Raw genomic sequence first — 20686 nt, 5'->3', positions numbered from 1 at the left:
GCGGGGGGGCCCGGGGTGCGGCCACGGGCGCAGGGCGGTCAGAGCCCGCAGGCCGCCCCGGGCAGGCAGGGAGCCACGGCAACCGGTGCTGCCGGCTGAGCACGGAGCAACTCGGTGCATGGAAGAGGGCCCAGGCGGCCGCTGCGCCCGGTGATTCCTCGCCGCCTGCTCGTGCGGGCTCGGAGCGGGTGCGCGGGGGTGTGACTGTGGGAGCACCGGGGGTGGGAGTGCACCGGGGGGGGGCACCACTGGGGGTGTGAGTGTGCAAGGCGGGGGTGTCCCTAAGGCGGGGTGAGGGCTGGGGTGTGATTGCACAAGGAGGTGTGATTGCACAAGGGGTGTGAGTGCGGGGGGGGGGGTGAGTGCACGGGGTGTGAACGCAGAAGGCGGTGTGTATGGGGTGTGAATGCACCCGGCAGCGAGGGCACGGGGTGTGAGCGCCCACCGGGGTGGCAGTGCCTGGGGGCAGCTGCCCCGGGGGGTGTTTGCAGGCTCTGGCCCCCGTGGCCGCAGCCCCCTCCAGACCCCGCCAGCACCCCACTGAAGGGGCCTCGGCCCCCCCAGGTGCGCGATGGGCCCGTCGCCTGCTCTCCCCCGCGCCCCGGCAGCTGGCAGGGCGCCCGCGGGTGCATGGACGCGGCCGTCCCCATCCCCACGCCCGGGACGCTGCAGGGCCCAGCGGCATAGCGCCCGCCCCCACGGCGGGCGGGGGGGGGGGCAGCTCCCAGCACCGGGACCCGCTGTGTCCCCCCTGCCTCAGCCTTGCATGTGGGGGCCTTGGGGGGACGGGCTGTCCCCAGCGTGGGGACGTCAGGGACAAGCCATGGGCCCCATGGGGGCTTGTGTGGGACACGTGGGTGGGCACAGCCCCCCCGGCCCCTGCCTCCTGCCTGCATCCCCGTGCGTGTGCCGGGGGCCAGGCTCAGCCCCATGGATGGTACCAGGCTCAGCCCCATGGATGGTGCCAGGCTCAGCCCCCACACGGGGCCAGGCTCAGCCCTATAGGTGATGCCAGACTCAGCTCCATCAATGATGCCAGGCTCAGCCCCATGGACAGGCCAGGCTCAGCCCCATGGATGGTGCCAGGCTCAGCCCTCACACGGGGCCAGGCTCAGCTCCATCAATGATGCCAGGCTCAGCCCCATGGCTGGGGCCAGGCTCAGCCCCATGGCTGGTACCAGGCTCAGCCCCCGGCCGTGCCTCTGCCCTGGCCGGACCCCCCCAGCCCCGAGCCAGCCCTGGCACCCGCTTCCCTCTCCCCCCGCTCCATTTGCCAGACGCCCCCAGACCAGCTCGGGGCGGGGGCTGAGGACAGAAGGGGCCGAGGCGGCGGCGGCGGGGGGGACTCGCCTCTGGGGAAGGGACGTTTATTGGCGGGGCCCCGCGGGGTACAGAGACGTCACTGCTGTCGCATGCATGGCCGCTCCGGCACCCTATTTACAGCGGGGGGGGGGAGCGCCGGCGGGGCCCCCCCTGGCCCGGCCTCGCCGCTCGCCCCGGGGCGGGGAGCACCCATGGGAGCCGTAACCTCGCGTGTGGGAAACCCAGTGCCTCCATGAGACGCCGGGGCGGACACGGGGGGCGCGGACCCCCCCCCACTGCCAGCCCCCCCGACCCCCTCGCTGCCCCTCTCCAGCCCGCGGAGGCGGCACCCAGAGGGCCCTGTGCCAGCAGAGAGCGGCCGGTGGGGACCCCCCCACCTGGGAAGTCGAGCTGGGGGGGCCAGCGAGGTGCCCACACAGCCCCCCACCTCCTCCCCCCCGCCGGGGCCCCCAGGGCTCGTGCCGGCTCCCAGAGGTGCTTCAGTGCTGGGTGCCCCGGTGCGGGTGCCGGCAGCCCTCCCGTGCAGCCCCCCCCCCCCAGCGCTGCACAGGGGGTGACAATGGAGGGGGGACAAGGGACGCCCCATCCCCTATGGAAAGCACGTATGGAGCAGGTCACCCTCGGCACCCCCCGAACAGCAGCGCACGGGGCTGGTCCCCCCCCCCGGGTCGCATCCCCGCTCTGTGCCCCATGTCCCGGCGGGGGACACCGGGACCCCCCGGGGGGGCACCGGGGGCCCCTCACTGCCCGCCGTCCCCGCGTCCATCCCGGGACGGACACATCCCCGGGCCCAGCCCGGGGCGGGGGGGGGGGGAACAGCGCCGGCACGGAGGGGCGCCGGGGCCAAGCCGTCCCGTGCCAGCCGGGGCGGGGGCGAGCCGGGCGCCGGGCCGGTGTGTCCCCCCCCCCCACCGCCATGTCCCACCGCCGCGGCGTCGCCAGGACGGTGCCGGCGCCGGGCCCTATTTGCCCGAGGGAGTCCGCTCGACGCCGCAGCGCAGGAGGTGGTGCAGGTCCGTGAGGGCCCGGGGGGCCGCGCCGGGCCGCCCGTAGCCGCCGGCCGCCGGCGCCTCGCCGCTGTTGAACGTGTGGTTCCTCTTGAGGGGGCCGCCGGGGCGGCCGGCGTCGGAGCGGAGGCGTTCGGGGCGCCAGGGCGGCCCCTCGGCCGAGTCCCCGGCCTCGCCGCCGGGCGCCGACACCACGCGCCGGCGGTCGGGGCTGGCGCGCGGCGTGAGGTCGCCGCGGGGGCCGGGGCGCCGGGGGGCTTGGGGCGGGGGGGCCTCGGCGGAGGAGTCGCTGAGGTCGCCGTCGGGCTGGCGCTCGGGGCGGCGGGGGCGGCGGGCGCGGGGGGCGGCGGCGGCGGCGGCGTGCAGCAGCAGCGCGGCGGCGGGGCAGGGGGGCTCGCGGAGCGCGGCGGCCAGCAGCTCGCGGCTCTGCTCCCAGGCGCAGGGCGGCAGGGCGCCGGGGCAGCGCTTCTGCTGCAGCGGCGTCTGCTCCGGCGTGGGCAGCACGCCCGAGTCCAGCTGGTGCGGCACGGCGGCGGCGGCGGCGGCGGCGGCGGGGGGCAGCGGCGGCGGCCAGGCCCCCGGCATCAGCGGCGCCAGCAGCGCCCCGGGCGGCCCGCCGCGGCCCCGGCGCTCGCCCAGGCGGCTCACGCTCACCACCGACTCGCTGTGCGCCAGGATGGTCTCCTTGTCCTTGCGCCGCGCCACCTCCCTGCGGTCCCGGTGCCCCACGAACCAGCACACGCTGAAGCCCGAGACCACGGCGCCGATGGCGAAGGCGGCCACCGAGGAGAGCACCAGCAGGTTCACCGACACCAGCCCGTCGGGCTCGCCCTCCACGAAGCTCTCCGTCACCAGCCCTGGGCGGGGAGGGCAGGGCGGCGTGACGGCCCGGCCCCCCCCCCCCCCCCAGCCCCGCGCCCCCCCGGCCCCGCGCTCACCCTCGCAGTCGCCCAGGTGCGAGGTGCTGCCGCCGGCCGTGTCCTGCTCGAAGGCCGCCCTGCGGGAGGGTGCAAATTGGGGGGGTGTCAGCCGGCGGGGTGATGAGTTTGCTGGGTCTCAGCTGGGGTTGGGGGCCGCTCGAGCCCCCGCAGCTCCAGTTTCGCAGGCTCTGGGCCCCCCGCCGCCCCCTCCGCGTCGCCCCCAGCCCCGGCGGGCGCCGGCCCTACCTGGGGCCGGGCTCCAGGAAGACGCAGGAGCCCTCGGGCGTCCAGCCGCAGTAGGGGTCCCGGCTCCCGAGGCAGTTCCTGGCGGGAGCAGAGACATCGGAAACATCCCCGGCCCCGGGAATACCCGGGTCCCAGGGGGTGGGCGAGGCCCCGGCCCCCCCACCCCACGGAGGGGCACCGGCCCCGTGCCTCAGTTTCCCCTCGCAGGTGAGGCCCAGCAAGCCCTGCCCCCATGCAGAGGCTCCCCCCCCCCCCAGTTTCGGGGGGGGGGGCTGAGACCCGGCCACTCACTTCATGCAGCCCGAGTGCTGCTGGCAGCGGGCCACGGGCACCCGAGCCACGCAGGGCGGGAAGGCCAGCAGCAGCGACCCCGCCGCCTTGTCCAGCTCCAGGCCCAGGAGCCGCCGCTCGTCCTCCGTGTCCCGGCCGCACCTGGGGACGGGTGAAGCTCAGCCCAGCCCCGGCCCCGGCGTCCCCAGTATGGAGCCTGCCCTGGGCCAGGCTGGTCCAGAGAAGGGCATCTCACCCGTCCCCCATCCCATCACTCATCCATCCCTCTGACACTTTCACCCATCCCAACCACCTCATCCATCCATCCATCCTGCCTATCCATCCCCAGTAACCTCATCCATCCACGCATCCATCTCTCCCATCCCTCCATTCCCAAATACTTTCTCCATCCTTCCATTTCAACCATCCATCAATCCATCCCTAAACACCTCACCCATTGATCCATCCTCCTTACCCATCCATCCATTCCCAGCAACCTCGTCCATCCATCCATCCATCCTCCTGACCCATCTGTCCCTCTATCCATCCCCAGCAATCTCATCTATCCACACATCCCCCTAAACCACCCATCCATCTGTCCACCTCACACACCCATCCATCCAGCCACCCATCCATCCATTCCCAGCAACCTCATGCATCCATCCTCCCATCCATCCATTCACCTCACCCATCCATCCTTCCACCCCCCGCAACCTCATCCATCCATCCAACCATCCATCCAACCATCCAACCATCCATCCAACCATCCATCCAACCATCCAACCATCCATCCGTCCATCCATCCGTCCACGCCTCGCCTCCCCGCACTCCATCCCTCCAGCCGCCCCCGTCCAGGGTCCCGGCCCCCCCCGGGGTCCCCGGCTGGCGGCACCCCACCAGCGCCGGGGCCGACCGCAGCCCCCAGCGCCCAGCCCACCTCCCGGGGTGGTAGGTCTCGAACTCCTCCAGGAAGACGCTCTGGCTGCCGGGGGCGGCGGGCGCGGGGCTGGCGCTGGCGTTGGGCTTGATGAGGAACTTGAGGACGGTGCCCGTGCTGGAGCCCAGGAAGACCACGGTGTGGTTGCCCCACGGCCCCGCTGCGTTATCCACCACGATCTTCCGGAGCTGGTACCTGCGGTGCGGGAGGAGGGGGCGTCTGGGCCGCGGGGATGGGGGTCCCCGGAGCGGGAACCGCGCTGGGGGGGCCGGGACCCCGGCTGGGGCATGGGCAGACCGCGGCTGGACGGAGCAGGGAGTCACCGGGGAGGGTGAGGGGCTACGCGGGTCCCACACGGGAACTAGTCCAGATCCCAGCCAGACCCAGCCCAGATCCCACCCAGGATCCTGCTGAGATGCCAGCTGAACCCAGTCCAAATCCCAGCCAGGTCCCAGCCCAGATCCCACCCAGGATCCTGCTGAGATGCCAGCTGAACCCAGTCCAAATCCCAGCCAGGTCCCAGCCCAGATCCCACCCAGGATCCTGCCCAGATGTCAGCTGAACCCAGCCCAAATTCCAGCCAGGTCCCACCCAGATCCCAGCCCAAATCCCACCCAGGATTCAGGCCAGATCCCAGTCGGACCCAGCCCGGAAGCCATCCAGGTCCCAGCTCAGATCCCGCCCAGACCCCAGCTCAGAGGCCACCCAAAGCCCACGCAGGACCCAGCCCAGATCCCACCACAGATCCCCTCCAGCATCCAGCCCAGACCCCCTCCAGATCCCCCCCAGATCCCCCCCGGAGCCCCCCGGCATTCCCCAGGGAAGCGCCGGCGCCCGCCCGGCCCCTCCTCTCCCCAGCGGTCACCCAAGGAGAGAGGTTGGGCCTCTCATTACCGCTCTAATTATCCGCGCCAACTAATCCTGCCCGCTCTGCAGCCGAGCCGAGGGCCAGGCGTGGGGTGGCGGAGGCTCCCGTCGCACCAGCCCCCCCCCGACCACCCAGCGCGGGTCCCCGCGGTCCCCGCGCCCCCACGCGCCCCCGGCCGCCCCGCCGGCGGGAGGCTGCGGCCCGCCACCGCCGCTTGATTAATTCCACATCAAGCAGCAATTAAGGCAGCTTTAATTAGGATGAGACGATCTCAGCTGCAAAGTTTATGAGATTTATCGAGTCTCCCGGCGCCGGCACGCGAGGGCAGAGGGCCACGCTCAGGCGTGGGGACGGACCCGCGGGGCCGGGGGACAGCGAGGGGACGCTCACCGGGTCATGGTGCGGACGATCCAGGGCGCGTTGCCCAGGGAGGGCACCGCCTCGTCCATCAGCGGGTGCGTCTTCACAAAGTTGAGGATCTCGTCGGGGAAGGTGCTGGAGGAGTTGTAGCGCATCCCCGGGGCCGCGCAGCAGCCGGGCCTGCGGCGACGCCGAGGCTCAGCGCCACCGACGTCACCCGCCTTGGCCCCGTCCCTGTCCCCACCACCTTCCCTGCTGGGACCGGTCCTGGATGTCCCCATCCCCATCCCCATCTCCACCGCCTTCCCTGCTGGGACCAGCCCTGGATGTCCCTGTCCCCATCCCTGTCCCCACCTTCCCTGCTGGGACCAGTCCTGGATGTCCCCAACCCCATCCCCATCCCCACCGCCTTCCCTGCTGGGACCGGTCCTGGATGTCCCCGTCCCCATCCCCATCTCCACCACCTTCCCTGCTGGGACCGGTCCTGGATGTCCCCGTCCCCATCCCCGTCTCCACCACCTTCCCTGCTGGGACCGGTCCTGGGTGTCCCCGTCCCCATCCCCATCTCCACCACCTTCCCTGCTGGGACCGGCCCTGGATGTCCCTGTCCCCATCCCCATCTCCACCACCTTCCCTGCTGGGACCAGTCCTGGATGTCCCCGTCCCCATCCCCATCCCCACCGCCTTCCCTGCTGGGACCGGTCCTGGATGTCCCCGTCCCCATCCCCATCCCCACCTTCCCTGCTGGGACCGGTCCTGGGTGTCCCCGTCCCCATCCCCATCTCCACCACCTTCCCTGCTGGGACCGGCCCTGGATGTCCCTGTCCCCATCCCCATCTCCACCGCCTTCCCTGCTGGGACCGGTCCTGGATGTCCCCGTCCCCATCCCCATCCCCACCGCCTTCCCTGCTGGGACCGGTCCTGGATGTCCCCGTCCCCATCCCCATCCCCACCTTCCCTGCTGGGACCGGTCCTGGATGTCCCCGTCCCCATCCCCATCTCCACCACCTTCCCTGCTGGGACCGGCCCTGGATGTCCCTGTCCCCATCCCCATCTCCACCGCCTTCCCTGCTGGGACCGGTCCTGGATGTCCCCGTCCCCATCCCCATCCCCACCGCCTTCCCTGCTGGGACCGGTCCTGGATGTCCCCGTCCCCATCCCCATCCCCACCTTCCCTGCTGGGACCGGTCCTGGATGTCCCCGTCCCCATCCCCATCTCCACCGCCTTCCCTGCTGGGACCGGTCCTGGATGTCCCCGTCCCCATCCCCATCTCCACCGCCTTCCCTGCTGGGACCGGTCCTGGATGTCCCCGTCCCCATCCCCATCTCCACCACCTTCCCTGCTGGGACCGGTCCTGGATGTCCCCGTCCCCATCCCCATCCCCACCTTCCCTGCTGGGACCGGTCCTGGATGTCCCCGTCCCCATCCCCATCTCCACCGCCTTCCCTGCTGGGACCGGTCCTGGATGTCCCCGTCCCCATCCCCGTCTCCACCGCCTTCCCTGCTGGGATCAGCCCTGGATGTCCCCGTCCCCATCCCCGTCTCCACCACCTTTCCTGCTGGGACCAGCCCTGGATGTCCCTGTCCCCATCCCCATCTCCACCACCTTCCCTGCTGGGACCGGTCCTGGGTGTCCCCGTCCCCATCCCCATCCCCATCACCTTCCCCACTCGGACCAGACCTGGATGTCCTTGTCCCTAGCCCTGTCTCCACCTTCCCTGCTGGGACCAGCCCTGGATGTCCCCGTCCTTGTCCCCGTCCCGCCGCCCCCCGGGACGCTCGCTCACCGGGGCTTCGGCACCATGTCCTCGGGAACGGGCGTCCAGATGGACTCGGGCGACTTCTGCTCCCGGAAACGCCCCTCGAAGACGGCGGCCACCTGGGTCATGTCGAAGGCGCACACGGCCGAGCCGGGGATGCTGGGGAGACACGCGGGCACGGGGCCAGCGCCGTCACCGGCCGCCCCCGGCCCCCCCCGCGGGACGGGGACGCGGGGCTCGCCCAGCGTTTGGCAGCGACTTCTCCCGCGCCGGGGCGGGCCGAGCGGGACGGGGGACGCGGCGGGGACCCAGCCCCGCGCCCGGCGTCCGCGGGAGCTTCGCGGGGTTGGGGACAGCGGGGCGCGGGCGGCGGCGGGGCCGAGGCGCGGGGGTCCGACCTGTTGGCCGGCGTGGAGAAGACGGCCAGCACCACGGGGCGCCCGTCCAGCTCCAGGATGTCCGTCACCGCCTGGATGACGTTGAAGTAGAAGTGCGAGTCGCCCGGCACGGAGCAGTTGAGCCGGGCCTTGAGGAAGGAGGTCCACTGCTTCTCCAGCACGCGCGGCGAGCCCCCCGCGTCGTTCTTGCACACCCGTGCCACCCGTGCCACCACCACCTGCGGGCGCACGGGGCGTCACCGCCGGGCCACGGCGACGGCGACGGCGACGGTGATGGCAACGGCTCCCACCTTCTCCAGGTAGTTGAACTCCATGGCGATCTCCCGGAAGAAGAAGTAGACGTGGCTCCTCCACTCCACGGCGTGCACGAAGTAGGGCTCTGCGGGGGCGGCGGCGGGGTCAGGGCGCGCCGGCCACCCGTCCCCGTCCCCCCCGGCGCCCGCCAGCCACCTTTGAACCACTTGGAGTCGTGCTTGACGGTGCGCAGGGTCGGGCTGTCCCCAAGGCTGCGGTAGATGACGGCGTCGATGGCCAGGAAGTCCGTCACGGTGGCCGTGAAGAGCATCCCGCCTGCGAGAGCGCCGGGTGAGCGGGCGCGGGGCGAGGGGGACCGCGCCGGGCGGGGAGGAAGGACGCCCGCTCACCCGTGAAGAGGGCCACGTTGGCGTGCTTGGGGTCGTAGGGGCACCGGGCCATGCCGCTGATGTTGTCCCCGATGGGCTCCAGCGTGTCCATCTAAAGCGGGCGAGATGGTGGGTGCAGAGCCCACGTGCACCCGCACATAAATATATATATAAAAACACGCTCTTACGAGTGCCGCGTGCATGCACACATAAATATATATATAAAAACACGCTCTTACGGGCGCCGTGTGCATGCACACATAAATATATATATAAAAACACGCTCTTACGAGTGCCGCGTGCATGCACACACATGCTGGCTCACATGCACCCGTGCACGAGGTGCACGCACACGCGTGACACACGCATATACGCAGCCCGTCGGGGGACTCACGCTGTAGTTGGCGCAGACGGGGTTGAAGGCGTTGGTCCCGCACACGAAGAGCAGGCTCTCGTTCCTCACCAGCATCACCTTGATGAAGTTTCGGCACTCTGCCTGCGCGGGGGACAGGGGCCGTCACGGCCGCCCCACGGCCCCCCCAGCCTGGCACCCACCACCGTGACCCCGGCGCGGAGCCGGCGCGGCACCATCCCTCCAAGCCCGTTTTTTCCCAGCCTTGCTCAGAAAGCGGGGGGGACCCAGCCCGTCCCGCAGAAGGGGAGCGGGCAGCCGGGACTCTGGGGGTTCGGGGGGGTCCAGGGGGGTCCGGGCGCGGGGCCGCCGCAGCCCGAAGCAGCATTCGCGGGAGCCGCAAATTGGATTTCTCGCCGATTACGAGACGTGTCTGTTCTGATCGACGGACCAGAAATAATTAATTACAAACCCAATTATACGAGCGCCTAATAAATCACATTTGACACGAGCGCTGGCGGGGAGGCGGGGGGGCGGCGCCGGCGGCCGGCACCGGGCAGAGCCCCCGGGGGAGCGGGCACACGCGGCCCCCCGGTACCTCGTGCTTCCCCTTCATGCGGCAGATGCTGATGTCGTGCTGGTTCGACCGCCACGTCAGCTTCTGCGGGGGGGGGAACGGCATCAGGCGGGGGCTGCAGCACGGGGTGCTCGGCACCCAGCAGCAGTGACACGAGTTGGCCGGGTCTCAGCTCGCGGCTGCGTCCCGGCGCCCGGCACTCACCCGGTGGTAGCGCATCTCGCCGGCGGCGGCGGCGGGCTCCAGGCTCACGCGGTACACGCTGTCCCTGGGCGAGAGGGTGGCGGGGGTCAGCACCCCGCGGGGAGCCGGTCCCCCCCACCCCGCTCCAAGCGGGAATCAGCCTCGGGGAGCGCCGGCTCTAATTGGGGCCTCGTTAGCGGCTCGGCCGCGCGCCGTGCTGCACGGGCAGTGGGGACGCGGTGGCCCTGTCCCCTGTCACCCCGCCAGCACAGGGGGCTTCGCGGGGAGCGAACCCGCCGGGCGAGGGTTTAGGGAGCGCATCGTCCCCGGCTGCATCCCGCGCAAAGATGGGCCCCCCCAGGACTGCAACTCCCAGCATGCACTGCTCCCCAGGCCCACACACTCCCCAGGGCTCGGGGAGCAAAGCATGCTGGGGGCTGTAGTCCCTGCAGCCCCCCGAGGTGCGGCGTGCGCTGGGGCTGGGGAGCAGCATCCGCGGGGTCACGGGGCGGGTTTTGGGGCCCCCTCCGCAGGCAGGGTGAAGTCTGGGGTCCCGCACCCCCATCCCGCGTTTCGGGGGGGTCACCTGTCCCCGACGAAGAGGGTCCGGTTGACCTTGAGGATGCGCTGGATGTTGAGGCGCTCGGTGCCGCCGGCCTCGGGGCCGGAGCCGCGGCCGTGGCCCACGAACACGGCGTAGTGCTTCACGTCTGGGGGGGGGGACACGGGAGGGGGGGTCACGCGCGGCCGGACCCCCCGCCCCGGGCACCCCAGCCCCACAGGGTGCCCCCCACCCACGGGTGCCCCCATCCCACCAAAGCACCAAAGCACCCTGCAAGGGGGCTGAGCGCCCCGGCCGGCCCCCCCCGGTCCCCCCCCCCCGGCACTCACAGTCCTGGGGGGCGACGGCGATGGGGCCGGGCTCCTCGGGGAAGGTGCCGCGCGCCGTCCTCGCGGCCGCCAGCAGCAGCAGCGGCGGCAGCAGCAGGGCCCCGCGGGGCGGCCGCATGGTCTCCGCCGGCGGCACCCGCCGCACCTGCGGGCACGGCAGCGGTGGGCCGCGATGGCGCCCGGACGCCGGGGCCCCCCGCCCGCAGCACCCCCCCCACCGCGTGTGCACACGCCGGGCGGTCGGACGGGCGCGGAAGATCGACCGGATCGCGCGGCGGCCCCGGGGGCTAATTAACAACCGGGCAGCGGCTTAATTAATGAACCGATCATGCGAGAGCGGCGGGTCGCATCGGCCCGGCTGCCGCGGGAGCCACCGAGGGTGACATTGCACGGGCACCGGCAGCGTCCCTCCGACTCGGAGCCCCCCGGTATCTCCCTCGCCCCGAGAGCCCGGGCGGCCGGCGGCGGCTCGCAGCCCCTGGGCTGAGTTACCCCCCCCGGCGAGGCCCATCACCGTGGCCTCGGGTCCCCCGGGACGGCCACCGGCGGATGCAAATCGCGGCGGCGGGAAGCTCCGGGCCGCAGCTTCCCGCCGAGCTTTGCAAGCAAAAGCGGCCGGAGGAGGCAGGGAGACCCCGCGAGCCGCCCGGCCCCGGGGGGGGTCAGCACATAGCAGCCCCCCGAGAAGCCCCTCGGCACCCGGTCCTCGCCCCCCCCCGCCGTGCCCCCCCGTGCCTCAGTTTCCCCGTTTGCAGGCATGCTCAGACCTCAGCGCGGCGTCAGGCCGGGGCCGGATCCCGGCAGCGTGGCCTTGCCGGCGGGGCCGCCCGGACGCCTGGGCTCCTTCCCGGCCGAAGGGCAGGTGGGAAGCGGGCGGGGGGCAGCGCTTGGTCAAAGGAGGTGGGGAAACATCCCGCGTGCTGCTGGCCCCGGACGCCTGGGCCCCTCGGCCAGCCCCGGGGTGGGGGGGTCCCGTGGTGCCCCGGCTGGTGCTGGCTGCCCGCACGGGACCCCGGCCGGCGTCCCCGCGGCGGCACTCAGCTGTCCCCCCGTGTCCCCCCCGGCCGCGTCAGGTGCCAAGGTGGGGCTGATGTCACCGTAACCGGAGCTGATGTCACCGTAACCGGAGCCGGCCCTGCCGCAGCTGTCACCGGCACCCGCTTTGATTCGGGGTCCCCTTCCCACCGCCCCCCGCGGGGGACAGGGCTGCGGGGGGGGGGGGGGCAGCGAGGCGGCTCCGGGCCTTAAAACGCAACTTTCTGCCCCAGAACGGGGCCGCGAGGTGATGGGGCAGCGGGGGACGGGTCCCCTCGGAGCCCGGGACCGGGACACCAGCCGGACGGACACACGGATGGAGGGACGGACGGGGCCCCCGGGCCAGCTGCTGCTGCCAGGCACGCGGGGCTGCCGGTTCAAGGCCCCCGCCGGGGGGGGGGAGCGCCGTGCCCGGGTTTTCCGGGCCGGTTCGGATGGCAGCGGCAGGAAGCAGCTGTCCACGCGGCCACCTGGCCCCGCGCGGCGTCCCTGTCCCCATCCCCTGCCGTCCCCCCGCGCCGCCGGGCTGCACCCCGGGGGGGGGGGGGGGGCAGAGCACGGGGGCCCCGTCGCAAAGACCGTGGGTTTGTCCCCAAACTGGGGGCCACGGGGACCCATCCCTGAGCCACCAGCCCGCCGGGCCGCCGCCGCTTCCCGCCGGCTCGGGTGTCCCGGCTCCTCCCGCGCCGCCTCCGGTTACCGGCTCCGCTTACAGCTGCTGTTTATAGCCCCCGGCCTCGGCCTCAGCCCCCCCCCGCCAGCGGGCCCAGGCGTCCAGCCCCCCCGGCAGGGTTTGGAGCATCTCTGAGCATCACCCCAAATATTTGGGGCTTTGGGGACAGGGGGGACCGCAGGGGCATTTGGGGGTGCTGAACCCCCCCTCGCCCCCAGCAGCCCCCCCCCTTGGGACACGTGTCCCCGTGTCCCCTGCTCCCGCGATCGGCGGCCGGGGGCGAAGAAAATCCCTCGGAGCAGAGTGCCTCGCTCGAAGGGCGTCCGAGCGCTGCCGACAGCGAGCGGGTGACGAGCGGTGCCCCGACGCGCGGCCGGGCAGGGGGGCAGCGTCCCCGCCTCGTGCCTCGGTCTCCCCCGCGCCGTGGGAGCTGCGGGGACCCCGGCGTCCGGGCGGGAACCCTGCGATACCAACCCGGCACATGCAATCCCCATTCCGGGTGCAAACCCTGCAATAACAACCCCGCTCCGGGTGCAAACCCTGCGATACCAACCCGGCACGTGCAATCCCCATTCCGGGTGCAAATCCTGCAATAACAACCCTGCTCCGGGTGCAAACCCTGCAACAACAACCCGGCACGCGCAATCCCTGCTCCGGGTGTGAACCCTGCAATACCAACCCGGCACGCGAAACCCCAATCTGGGTGCAAATCCTGCAATAACAACCGGCCACGTGCAAACCCTGCTCCGGGTGTGAACCCTGCAATAACCAACCCCGCTCCGTGCAGGAACCCTGCAACAACAACCCAGCACGTGCAAACCCCGCTCCGGGTGCAAACCCTGCAATAACAACGTGCAATCCTCGCTCCGGGCGGGAACCCGGCGACACCAGCCCGGCGCGCCGCAGCCCGTCATCAAGGCCACCCCGCAGCCGGCAGCCGACACGCGTAATTGCCGCCTCGGGCAGCAGCCCGGCGCTAACGAAGCAGCCCTGCAATAACAGAGCCGCCCGCCGCCACGGAGGGGGCAACCCCGCAGCACCCCGCGGCCAGCTGCCCCCGGGGGGGGACACGCTAATGCTCGGCCCCCTCGGCCTCCTCTTCGCCCTAACGAGGTTTATTTGCCGTTTGCTCCGCGGCCTCTCCCGCGTTTCCGCCGCGCCGGGACGCGCTCGGCTGTCCGGCTCCGTTTGGGAATGCGTTACCTCTGATCGCTCCGAGCCCGGCGCCTCGGTTGGAATCGGCTACACTTCGAAACAACTTATTGGGAGTTAAATAAGATTAAAGAGCTGCTCGGCTCCCGCAAAGCCGTGCGCCGGCGGCGGTGGGGGCACGGGAGAGGCCGGGGAGCCCCGGGGAGCTGCTGCATCCTGGCGCGGCAGCGGGTTCGAATGCGGCTCCCAGGGTGAGGGACGGCGCCGGAGCCAGGATCCGGCCTCGCCGAGCCCCGGAGCGGCCACGCTGCCGGGATGAGGATGCTGGCGCCCGCCCCGGCCTCCTCCCACGCAAGCGGCTCACCCGGGTGGGAAGCGGATCGCCGGGGTGCCACCGCCGCCGTCGAAGCCTCCCGGCCTCACACCCACTGCCCGAGCCGCCGGCTCGTGGCCCCTTCCCGGCTCGGGGGATGCCAACGGCGGCAGACAAAGGGCTATTGTTCGCCGAGCCGCCGCCGCCACCGCGCTCGCTGCCTCGCCGGAAGGTCGGGCGCTTCCTCGCCGCCCGCGAAACGGCTCCTCGGTGGCCGGACGGGAGGTGCGGGAGGTGCTGCCGCGCTCGTCCCTGCCCCGCGGCCTCCACGGCGGGTTGGCTGAGTTGGGCGGCCACCAGCCCTGAACATACTCGCCCGGCCCCGAGCATCCTTCCAGGGCCCTGAGCATCCCCCCATGGCCCCGAGCATCCTTCCACGGCCCTGAGCATCCCCCTGCAGCCCCAGGTATCCTGCTGAGGCCCCGAGCATCCTCCACTGGCCCCAAACATCCCCCCGCGGCCCCTGAGCATCCTCCCCCGGCCCTAAACAATCCCCCATAGCGCCAAGCATCCTCCCTTGGCCCCGAGCATCCTTCCACTGCCCTGAGCATCCTCCCCTGGCCTTGAGCATCCTCCTACAGCCCCGAGCATCTCCCCATGACCCCAAGCATCCTCCCTTGGCCCCGAGCATCCTTCCACGGCCCCGAGCATCCTCCCCTGGGCCCGAGCATCCTCCTACAGCCCTGAGCATCTCCCCATGACCCCAAGCGTCCTCCCCTGGCCCTGAGTATCCTCCCCACGGCCTTGAGCATCCTCCTCGGGCCCCGAACATCACCCCATAGCCTTGAGCATCCTCCCCTGGCCCCGAGCATCCTCCTGTGGCCCCGAGCATCCCCCCATGACCCCGAGCATCCCCCCGCGGAGGGCAGCAGCTCGCGGCGGCCCCGCCGTCGCCGGCGCGGGGGGCACACGGCAGACGCACGGGGAGCAGGTTGCTAAGGGCCCAGGAGCGGCGGCGAAAAAAAAGAAAAAAGGAAAAAAAAAAAGATGATCGATTCCCGCTTCCGGGGGAGGAACTGTTCAAAGGCAGCGCGAGCCTTTGAGGAGGGTTTCAAAGGGCCGGGGGAGCGGCGGCGCGGGGCGGCCTTGGGGTGCGGGGCGTGCACGCGTGTGTGCACACAGGTGCGAGCGTCTGTGCAGGGCTGGCACGTGTGGGCACGCGTGTGCGGGCCTCTGCGTGCACCGCGGTGTCGTGTGTGTGCAGGTGTGTGCGCAGGTGTCTGCGGCGTGCATGCGGCTGTCCTGTGTGTGCACACGTGTGCATGTGTGTGCGAGTGTGCACAGGGCTGCTGTGTGTGCGTGTGTGTGTGTGTGAGTGTGCACAGGGCTGCTGTGTGTGCAGGCGTGCACAGGAATGCTGTGTGTGCATGCATGTGTGTGTGAGTGTGCACAGGGCTGCCGTGTGTGCACACACGTGTGAGTGTGCACAGGAATGCCGTGTGTGCATGCATGTGCGTGTGTGCACAGCGCTGCCGTGTGTGCATGCACATGTGAGTGTGCACAGGAATGCCGTGTGTGCATGCATGTGCGTGTGTGCACAGCGCTGCCGTGTGTGCATGCACATGCGAGTGTGCACAGCGCTGCTGTGTGTGCATGCACATGTGAGTGTGCACAGGGCTGCCGTGTGTGCACACGTGTGTGAGTGTGCACAGGGCTGCCGTGTGTGCATGCACACGCGTGTGAGTGTGCACAGGGCTGCCGTGTGTGCACACACGTGCATACACGTGCACACGCGCGGGGGCTGCCCCATGCCCGGCCGGCGGCTCCGCGCTGGGCACCGTCCCCGGCGGGTGGTGGGTGCCGCCGGGGCGGGGGGGGCGCAGAGCGGAGCCCCCCCGGCAGGGCCGCGGGCAGCCCCCCGGCACCGGCGAAGCCCCGGGGAGGCAGCCGGGCCGCAGCCGCCGGGAGCAGTGGCCGGGGCGGGGGGGGAGCTGCAGGCACGGCACGGCGGGCAACGCGAGCGCTTCCTGACCCCCCCAGGGCTGAGCCCCCCCGCGCACCGGCCCCCCGGGCCCGCAGCAGCCCCATGAGCCGCCTCCAGCATCACCCGTTTGGGCCCGAAACGGGGGCTAAAACGCCCGGGGCCTTCGCCATCAGTGTCTCAACAGGGCCCGGCCTCAGCCGGCACCGGGCGCTCCAGGCCAGGCGGCACCGGCCGGGTGGGGGGGTCGCCTGCCCCGCGCCGGGGGGGCCCCAGGGACCCCGCAGCCCGCGGCGGATGGGGAAACTGAGGCACGTGGGGAGGCAGCGGCGCAGCCAAGGTCACCGGCGGAGCCAGGGCGCAGCGGTCCCCACGGCCTGCCCGGGGCCTCGCAGCGGCCAGGGTGGGGGGGCACGTGGGGGGGTCTGCGCCCCGCATGCCCAGTGCCCCCCCGGCCCCCCCGGCAACGGCGGGGAAAACTTCTGGCCCCTGTGAGCTCCGGACGCCCGTGCCGGGGGGCTGCCCCCCCCCGCCCCAACCCCTTTTGGGGGGGGGGTCACCCCTCTCCGAGCTGGGTGCTCCCCTCCCCCCCGCCGTTCAGGCTGCTCTGACAGTGCCCCCCCCCATCTCTGCCACTTCCCATCAGCACCAGCCGCCCCAGCGCGAGCGGAGGCTGCGCGGGGGGGGCAGACACCAGCCCCCCCAGGTCCCCTTTCTGACCCCCCCCCAAAACACAGGCCGCGGCTGGTTCCCGAAGGGGGTGGCAGAGCTCCCCCCCCCCAACTTGCCTCTGCTCCGTGCTGCCGGCGGTGGGGGGGCCGCGGCGCTTGGCACCCTGCGGCCCGGGCTGCGGAGCGGGGGGCTGCGGAGCGGGGGGGGGGACCCCGGGGCCGGGGGGGGCAGGGGTGGCTGGGGGAGGGCTGGGGGCGCCGGGGGAGCTCCGGGGTGCGGGAGCAGGGTGCCGGGCCGGGGATGGGGGTGCAGGATGGGGGTGCCGGGGGGGGGCAGGGGGCAGGATGGGGGGGCCGGGGGGGGGCCGAGGTGCCGGGGGGGAGCGCGGTGCGGGACCGGGGCGCTGGCAGGGACTGCGGGGCGCTGGGGGGGGGGGCGGGGGCGCGGGAGCGAGGTGCTGGGGGGGGCGGGGGGCAGGATGGGGGCGCGGGGGGGGAGCGGGGTGCGGGGGGGGCCGGGGGCGGCGGGGCCCCCCCGCCCGTGACCCTTCAAGGTTCCGCCCGCTCCGCCCGGCGAGAGCCGCTAACAAAAGCGCCGCTTCCCAATGCAGCAGCGGCAGCGGCCGCCGCGGGGGGGGCCTTTTCCCGGCTTCTCCCCCTCCCTTCTCCGTCCCCCCTCCCGCGGCCGCAGCGGCCCCCCCGGCTGCATCGCCCCCTCCCCACCCCGCCGGCGAGGGGACAAAGTTTGCACCGATTCCGGCGGAAAAATGAGGAATCAAAAAAAAAAAAAAAAAACGGGTGTGGGGGGGGGGGAGCCGCGGGGCAGCCCCTCCCGGGGGGGGGGGGGGGGCAGGGGGCCGCGGCCGCGCTCTTACCTGCCGCTGCGGGGGGGCCGCGGCCGCGCGCACCTGCGGCCGGCGGCAGCGCGGCGAGCCCGCTCGGCCCGGCCCCGTGCGCGCCGCCGCCGCGGGAGGCGGCCGGGCCCCGAGCCGGGGCGGGGCGGGCCGGGGGGCGGCCCCGCTGCCCGCCCGGGGCCCCCGCGCCGCGCCCGGGGGGGGGGGTGGGGGGGGGCTCCGCGCTCCGGCCCCGCCGCCGCCGCCGCCGCCGCCGCCAGCTCCCGGCAAAACCAGGGCCGGAGCCCCCGCCGCGCCCGGAGCCGGCTCCCCGCCCCCCCCTCCCCGCCCCCCCGCCGCTGCTGCTGCCCGGGGGGGGTGCAGAGCCCTCCGCGGCGCTGCGGGCGCCCTGCGACCCCCCCGCCCCCAAATAAGGGGCTTTTCCCCTCCTGCCATCACACCCCCAGCCCGCTGCCTCAGTTTCCCCCCTGCCAAAGGGCTCCCGGCCCCCTTCCCGGCACGGAGGGGCACCGTGACCCCCCCATCTCCCCCCCCTTTGCCATCCCTGGCACCGGGGGGGGGTGGCGTGACCCCATCCCCCTTCCCTGCCTCAGTTTCCCCCCTGCCAAAGGGCTCCCGGCCCCCTTCCCGGCACGGAGGGGAGGCGTGACCCCCCCATCCCTGCCTCAGTCCCCCCCCCTTTGCCATCCCTGGCACCGGGGGGGTGGCATGGCCCCATCCCCCTTCCCTGCCTCAGTTTCCCCACCAGCACCCGGGGCGCGGGGCGGCCTGCAGTGTGCCGGGTGCCGAAATGGGGGGTGCCGGTCCCCGAGGCTGGGGCGGGTGCCGGGTGACCCCCCCCCCCCCCCCGCAGGCCCCCTCGCAGGGTCGCGGGGCGCCGGGGGCAGAGCCGGCCCGGCCGAGCAGCTCGCCGCCTCGCCGTGCCGTGCAGCGCCGTGCACCGCCGCGCTCTCCCCGCCGCCATCCCCGAGCCCAGCCGGGCGCCGCGCTCCCCTCCGCCATCTGCTCCCGAGCCTCTTTTAGCTGAACTTTCCCAGGGAAAAAAATCACGGCAGTCAGAAATAAACCCGCGCTCCCCCCTGCGCCGGCCCGAGGCAGATGCTTGGCCGGGAAAATTTCGGCACCGGGGGGGGGGGCGAGCGGCGGCTCCGCAGTGGCAGCCCGAGACGGGGGTGTCGGGACGCATCGCCCGCGGCCGCGGCAGATGCTCGGGGTCCTGCGGGTGCCTCCGAGCGCCCCGGGCTGCGGGAGGCATGGGGGGCCGGGGGGCACGGGAATGAGGTTGGCATGGGAATGATGCTGGCGCGGGAGCAAGGTTGGCGCGGGAGCCAGGCTGGTGTGGGAACGACATTGGCGCGGGAGCCGGGGGACACGGGAGCCAGGCTGGCGCGGGAATGATGTTGGCGCGGGAGCCGGGGGGATGCGGGAGCCGGGGGGCACGGGAGCGAGGTTGGCGCAGGAGCCAGGCCGGCATGGGAATGATATTGGTGTGGGAGCGAGCCTGGCGCAGGAATGACGTTGGCGCGGGAATGACGTTGGCGCGGGAGCGATGTTGGCGCGGGAGCCAGGCCCGAGGCCGCCTGTGCCGCCGAGGCTGGTGCCGCATCCCTCCTCCTCCTCCTCCTCCTCCTCCCTTGGGGGCCGCCGCGGGATTAATTCGGATCCGTGCGGCACCCCGGATGGAGAGCGGTGCCCACTGGGGCGCCTCCGGGCTGCCCCCCCCAAAAAAACCTCCGGCCCGGCGGGAAGCGAGGCGCTCGGTCCCGCGAGCCTGGAAAGCGGGCGGCTTCGGCCGCCGGTGATTCACGTCCTGCTGCCGGCCGGTGCCCGGCGGAGCTGGGGACAGCGGGGGGCCGAGGAACCGTCCCCGGGGTGCCACCGCGGGGACACCGCCACTGCGGGGACACTGTCACCGTGGGGGACACTGTCACCGTGGGGGACACCGCCACCGTGGGCAGCGGCCGCGATTTGCGGGGGACGTATTGATCCCCGCGGGCGAGGGGAGCGGACGGAGGGGGCGGCTCACTGCTGTCACGAGCTGCGTCCGTCGGGCGCCGCGCGCTCGGCACCGCCGCGGCTGCCTCTCCGGAGGCGCGTGCAGGCGCGGGTGCATCCGTGCTCGTGCGGGCGGGTGCATGCATGGGTGCGTTTGCCCCCGTGCACGTGCCCCCGCGGTGCACGCAGGCGGGTGGGCTGGGCGGGGAGGGGGGGGGCTGGCCGCCCACCCCCGGCGACACAGGCCGCCTTTCACCGCGCTGCCAGCGCCTCCCACCTGGGCCGGGAGCTGGGCCGGGGCCCAGGCGGCGGCAGCCCCCGCGCCACAGAGCCGCCTTTGTGCCGCGGGGGGCCGCGAGCGTGCGGGGGGGGTGTGAGTGTGTGCATGTGGGGGTGGCCGTGCGCCTTTTCGGGGGGGGGTGGCACGCGCGTGCTTGCCGGCAGCTTTGCGCTGGGGGATGCAGATTGCGCGAGCGTGTGCGCTGGCATTGATGGCACGTGTGTGCGTGCGAGATGGGGCCGTGAGTTTGTGCGCCGGCTTGGGGTGTGCACACGCGTGTGCAAACGGGCATGCGTGTGTGTGCATGCACGTGCGTGTGCATGCACGTGTGCATATGGGCATGCATGTGTGCGTATGTGCATGTGTGTGCTTGCACGCGCGTGCATTTGCACTGCATCCTGTCTACCAGCAGCATCTCAAGCCCCTCTCCCAGCCCCGAACCTTGCACGAGCCCCCAGCCCGTCCCCAAAGCGCCCCGCGGCAGTGCTGCCGCCCCGGCAGGGCCCCGGCGTCCCCCGGGCGGCCTCCCCCCCGCGCCGGCACCTGCGGCAGGCCAGCGCCGTGCCCAGCCCCGCGTGGCAACGCCATGGCGTTCGGGGAGGAAGAGCCGTAATTAAGTTAATTTGCACATGCAAATCAGCCGCGGTTGGAATCTGTTAATTTTATAATTTGATGTTTAATGTACATATCTGCTGTGTTTTCCCAGCCAGAAACCCAACATTTTCTGGGTGCTAATGACGGGGCTGGGTGCCGGGGCGGGTGTGGGGCACCCCCGGCTGCGCGGAGGCCGGGGCTCGCGGGGGGCAACGGGGCCGGGCGATGCTGGCGCCGCCGGGATGCGGGCAGTGGTGAGCTGAGACCTGGCGACTCGTGACACCCAAGGGCCGGGCACGAAGCTGGGCCGGGGCAGGGAAGTGCTGGGGGGCGGCTGAGCTGCCACCACCGTGCAACCCCCCCCGCCTCGGTGTGCAAACCTGCCACTGCAGCGTGGGGGGGCCAAGGCTCCATCCAGCTGC

General features: G+C 72.7%; 1 protein-coding gene across 1 annotated transcript; it reads right to left on the bottom strand.

Annotated features, from left to right (window-relative positions):
- Window positions 1-1335: 1335 nt before the first annotated feature.
- Window positions 1336-17517, bottom strand: SEMA6B (semaphorin 6B). The gene is made up of 17 exons (XM_064497522.1): window positions 17417-17517; window positions 10717-10861; window positions 10412-10535; window positions 9847-9910; window positions 9664-9726; window positions 9108-9209; window positions 8735-8825; window positions 8541-8660; window positions 8381-8469; window positions 8091-8308; window positions 7720-7851; window positions 5962-6111; window positions 4704-4898; window positions 3788-3928; window positions 3497-3574; window positions 3269-3327; window positions 1336-3187 (listed from the first exon to the last, which is right to left on the bottom strand). Exons 2-17 carry the CDS (start codon window positions 10832-10834, stop codon window positions 2286-2288), a joined length of 2646 nt encoding a protein of 881 aa, XP_064353592.1. The 5' UTR covers window positions 10835-10861; window positions 17417-17517; the 3' UTR covers window positions 1336-2285.
- Window positions 17518-20686: the final 3169 nt, after the last annotated feature.

Source organism: Dromaius novaehollandiae, chromosome 25 (genome assembly GCF_036370855.1).
Source record: "Dromaius novaehollandiae isolate bDroNov1 chromosome 25, bDroNov1.hap1, whole genome shotgun sequence".
In the NCBI taxonomy this organism is placed as follows: Eukaryota; Metazoa; Chordata; class Aves; order Casuariiformes; family Dromaiidae; genus Dromaius; species Dromaius novaehollandiae.
This window is presented reverse-complemented; position numbering and strand designations above follow the sequence as displayed.

Coding starts and splice junctions, on each gene's coding strand:
- SEMA6B (XM_064497522.1), bottom strand. CDS start 10,834: ATGCGGCCGCCCCGCGGGGCCCTGCTGCTGCCGCCGCTGCTGCTGCTG. Junction 8,661..8,734: donor CAACGTGGCCCTCTTCACGG/GTGAGCGGGCGT, acceptor GCGCTCTCGCAG/GCGGGATGCTCTTCACGGCC. Junction 3,188..3,268: donor GCACCTGGGCGACTGCGAGG/GTGAGCGCGGGG, acceptor CTCCCCGCCCAG/GGCTGGTGACGGAGAGCTTC.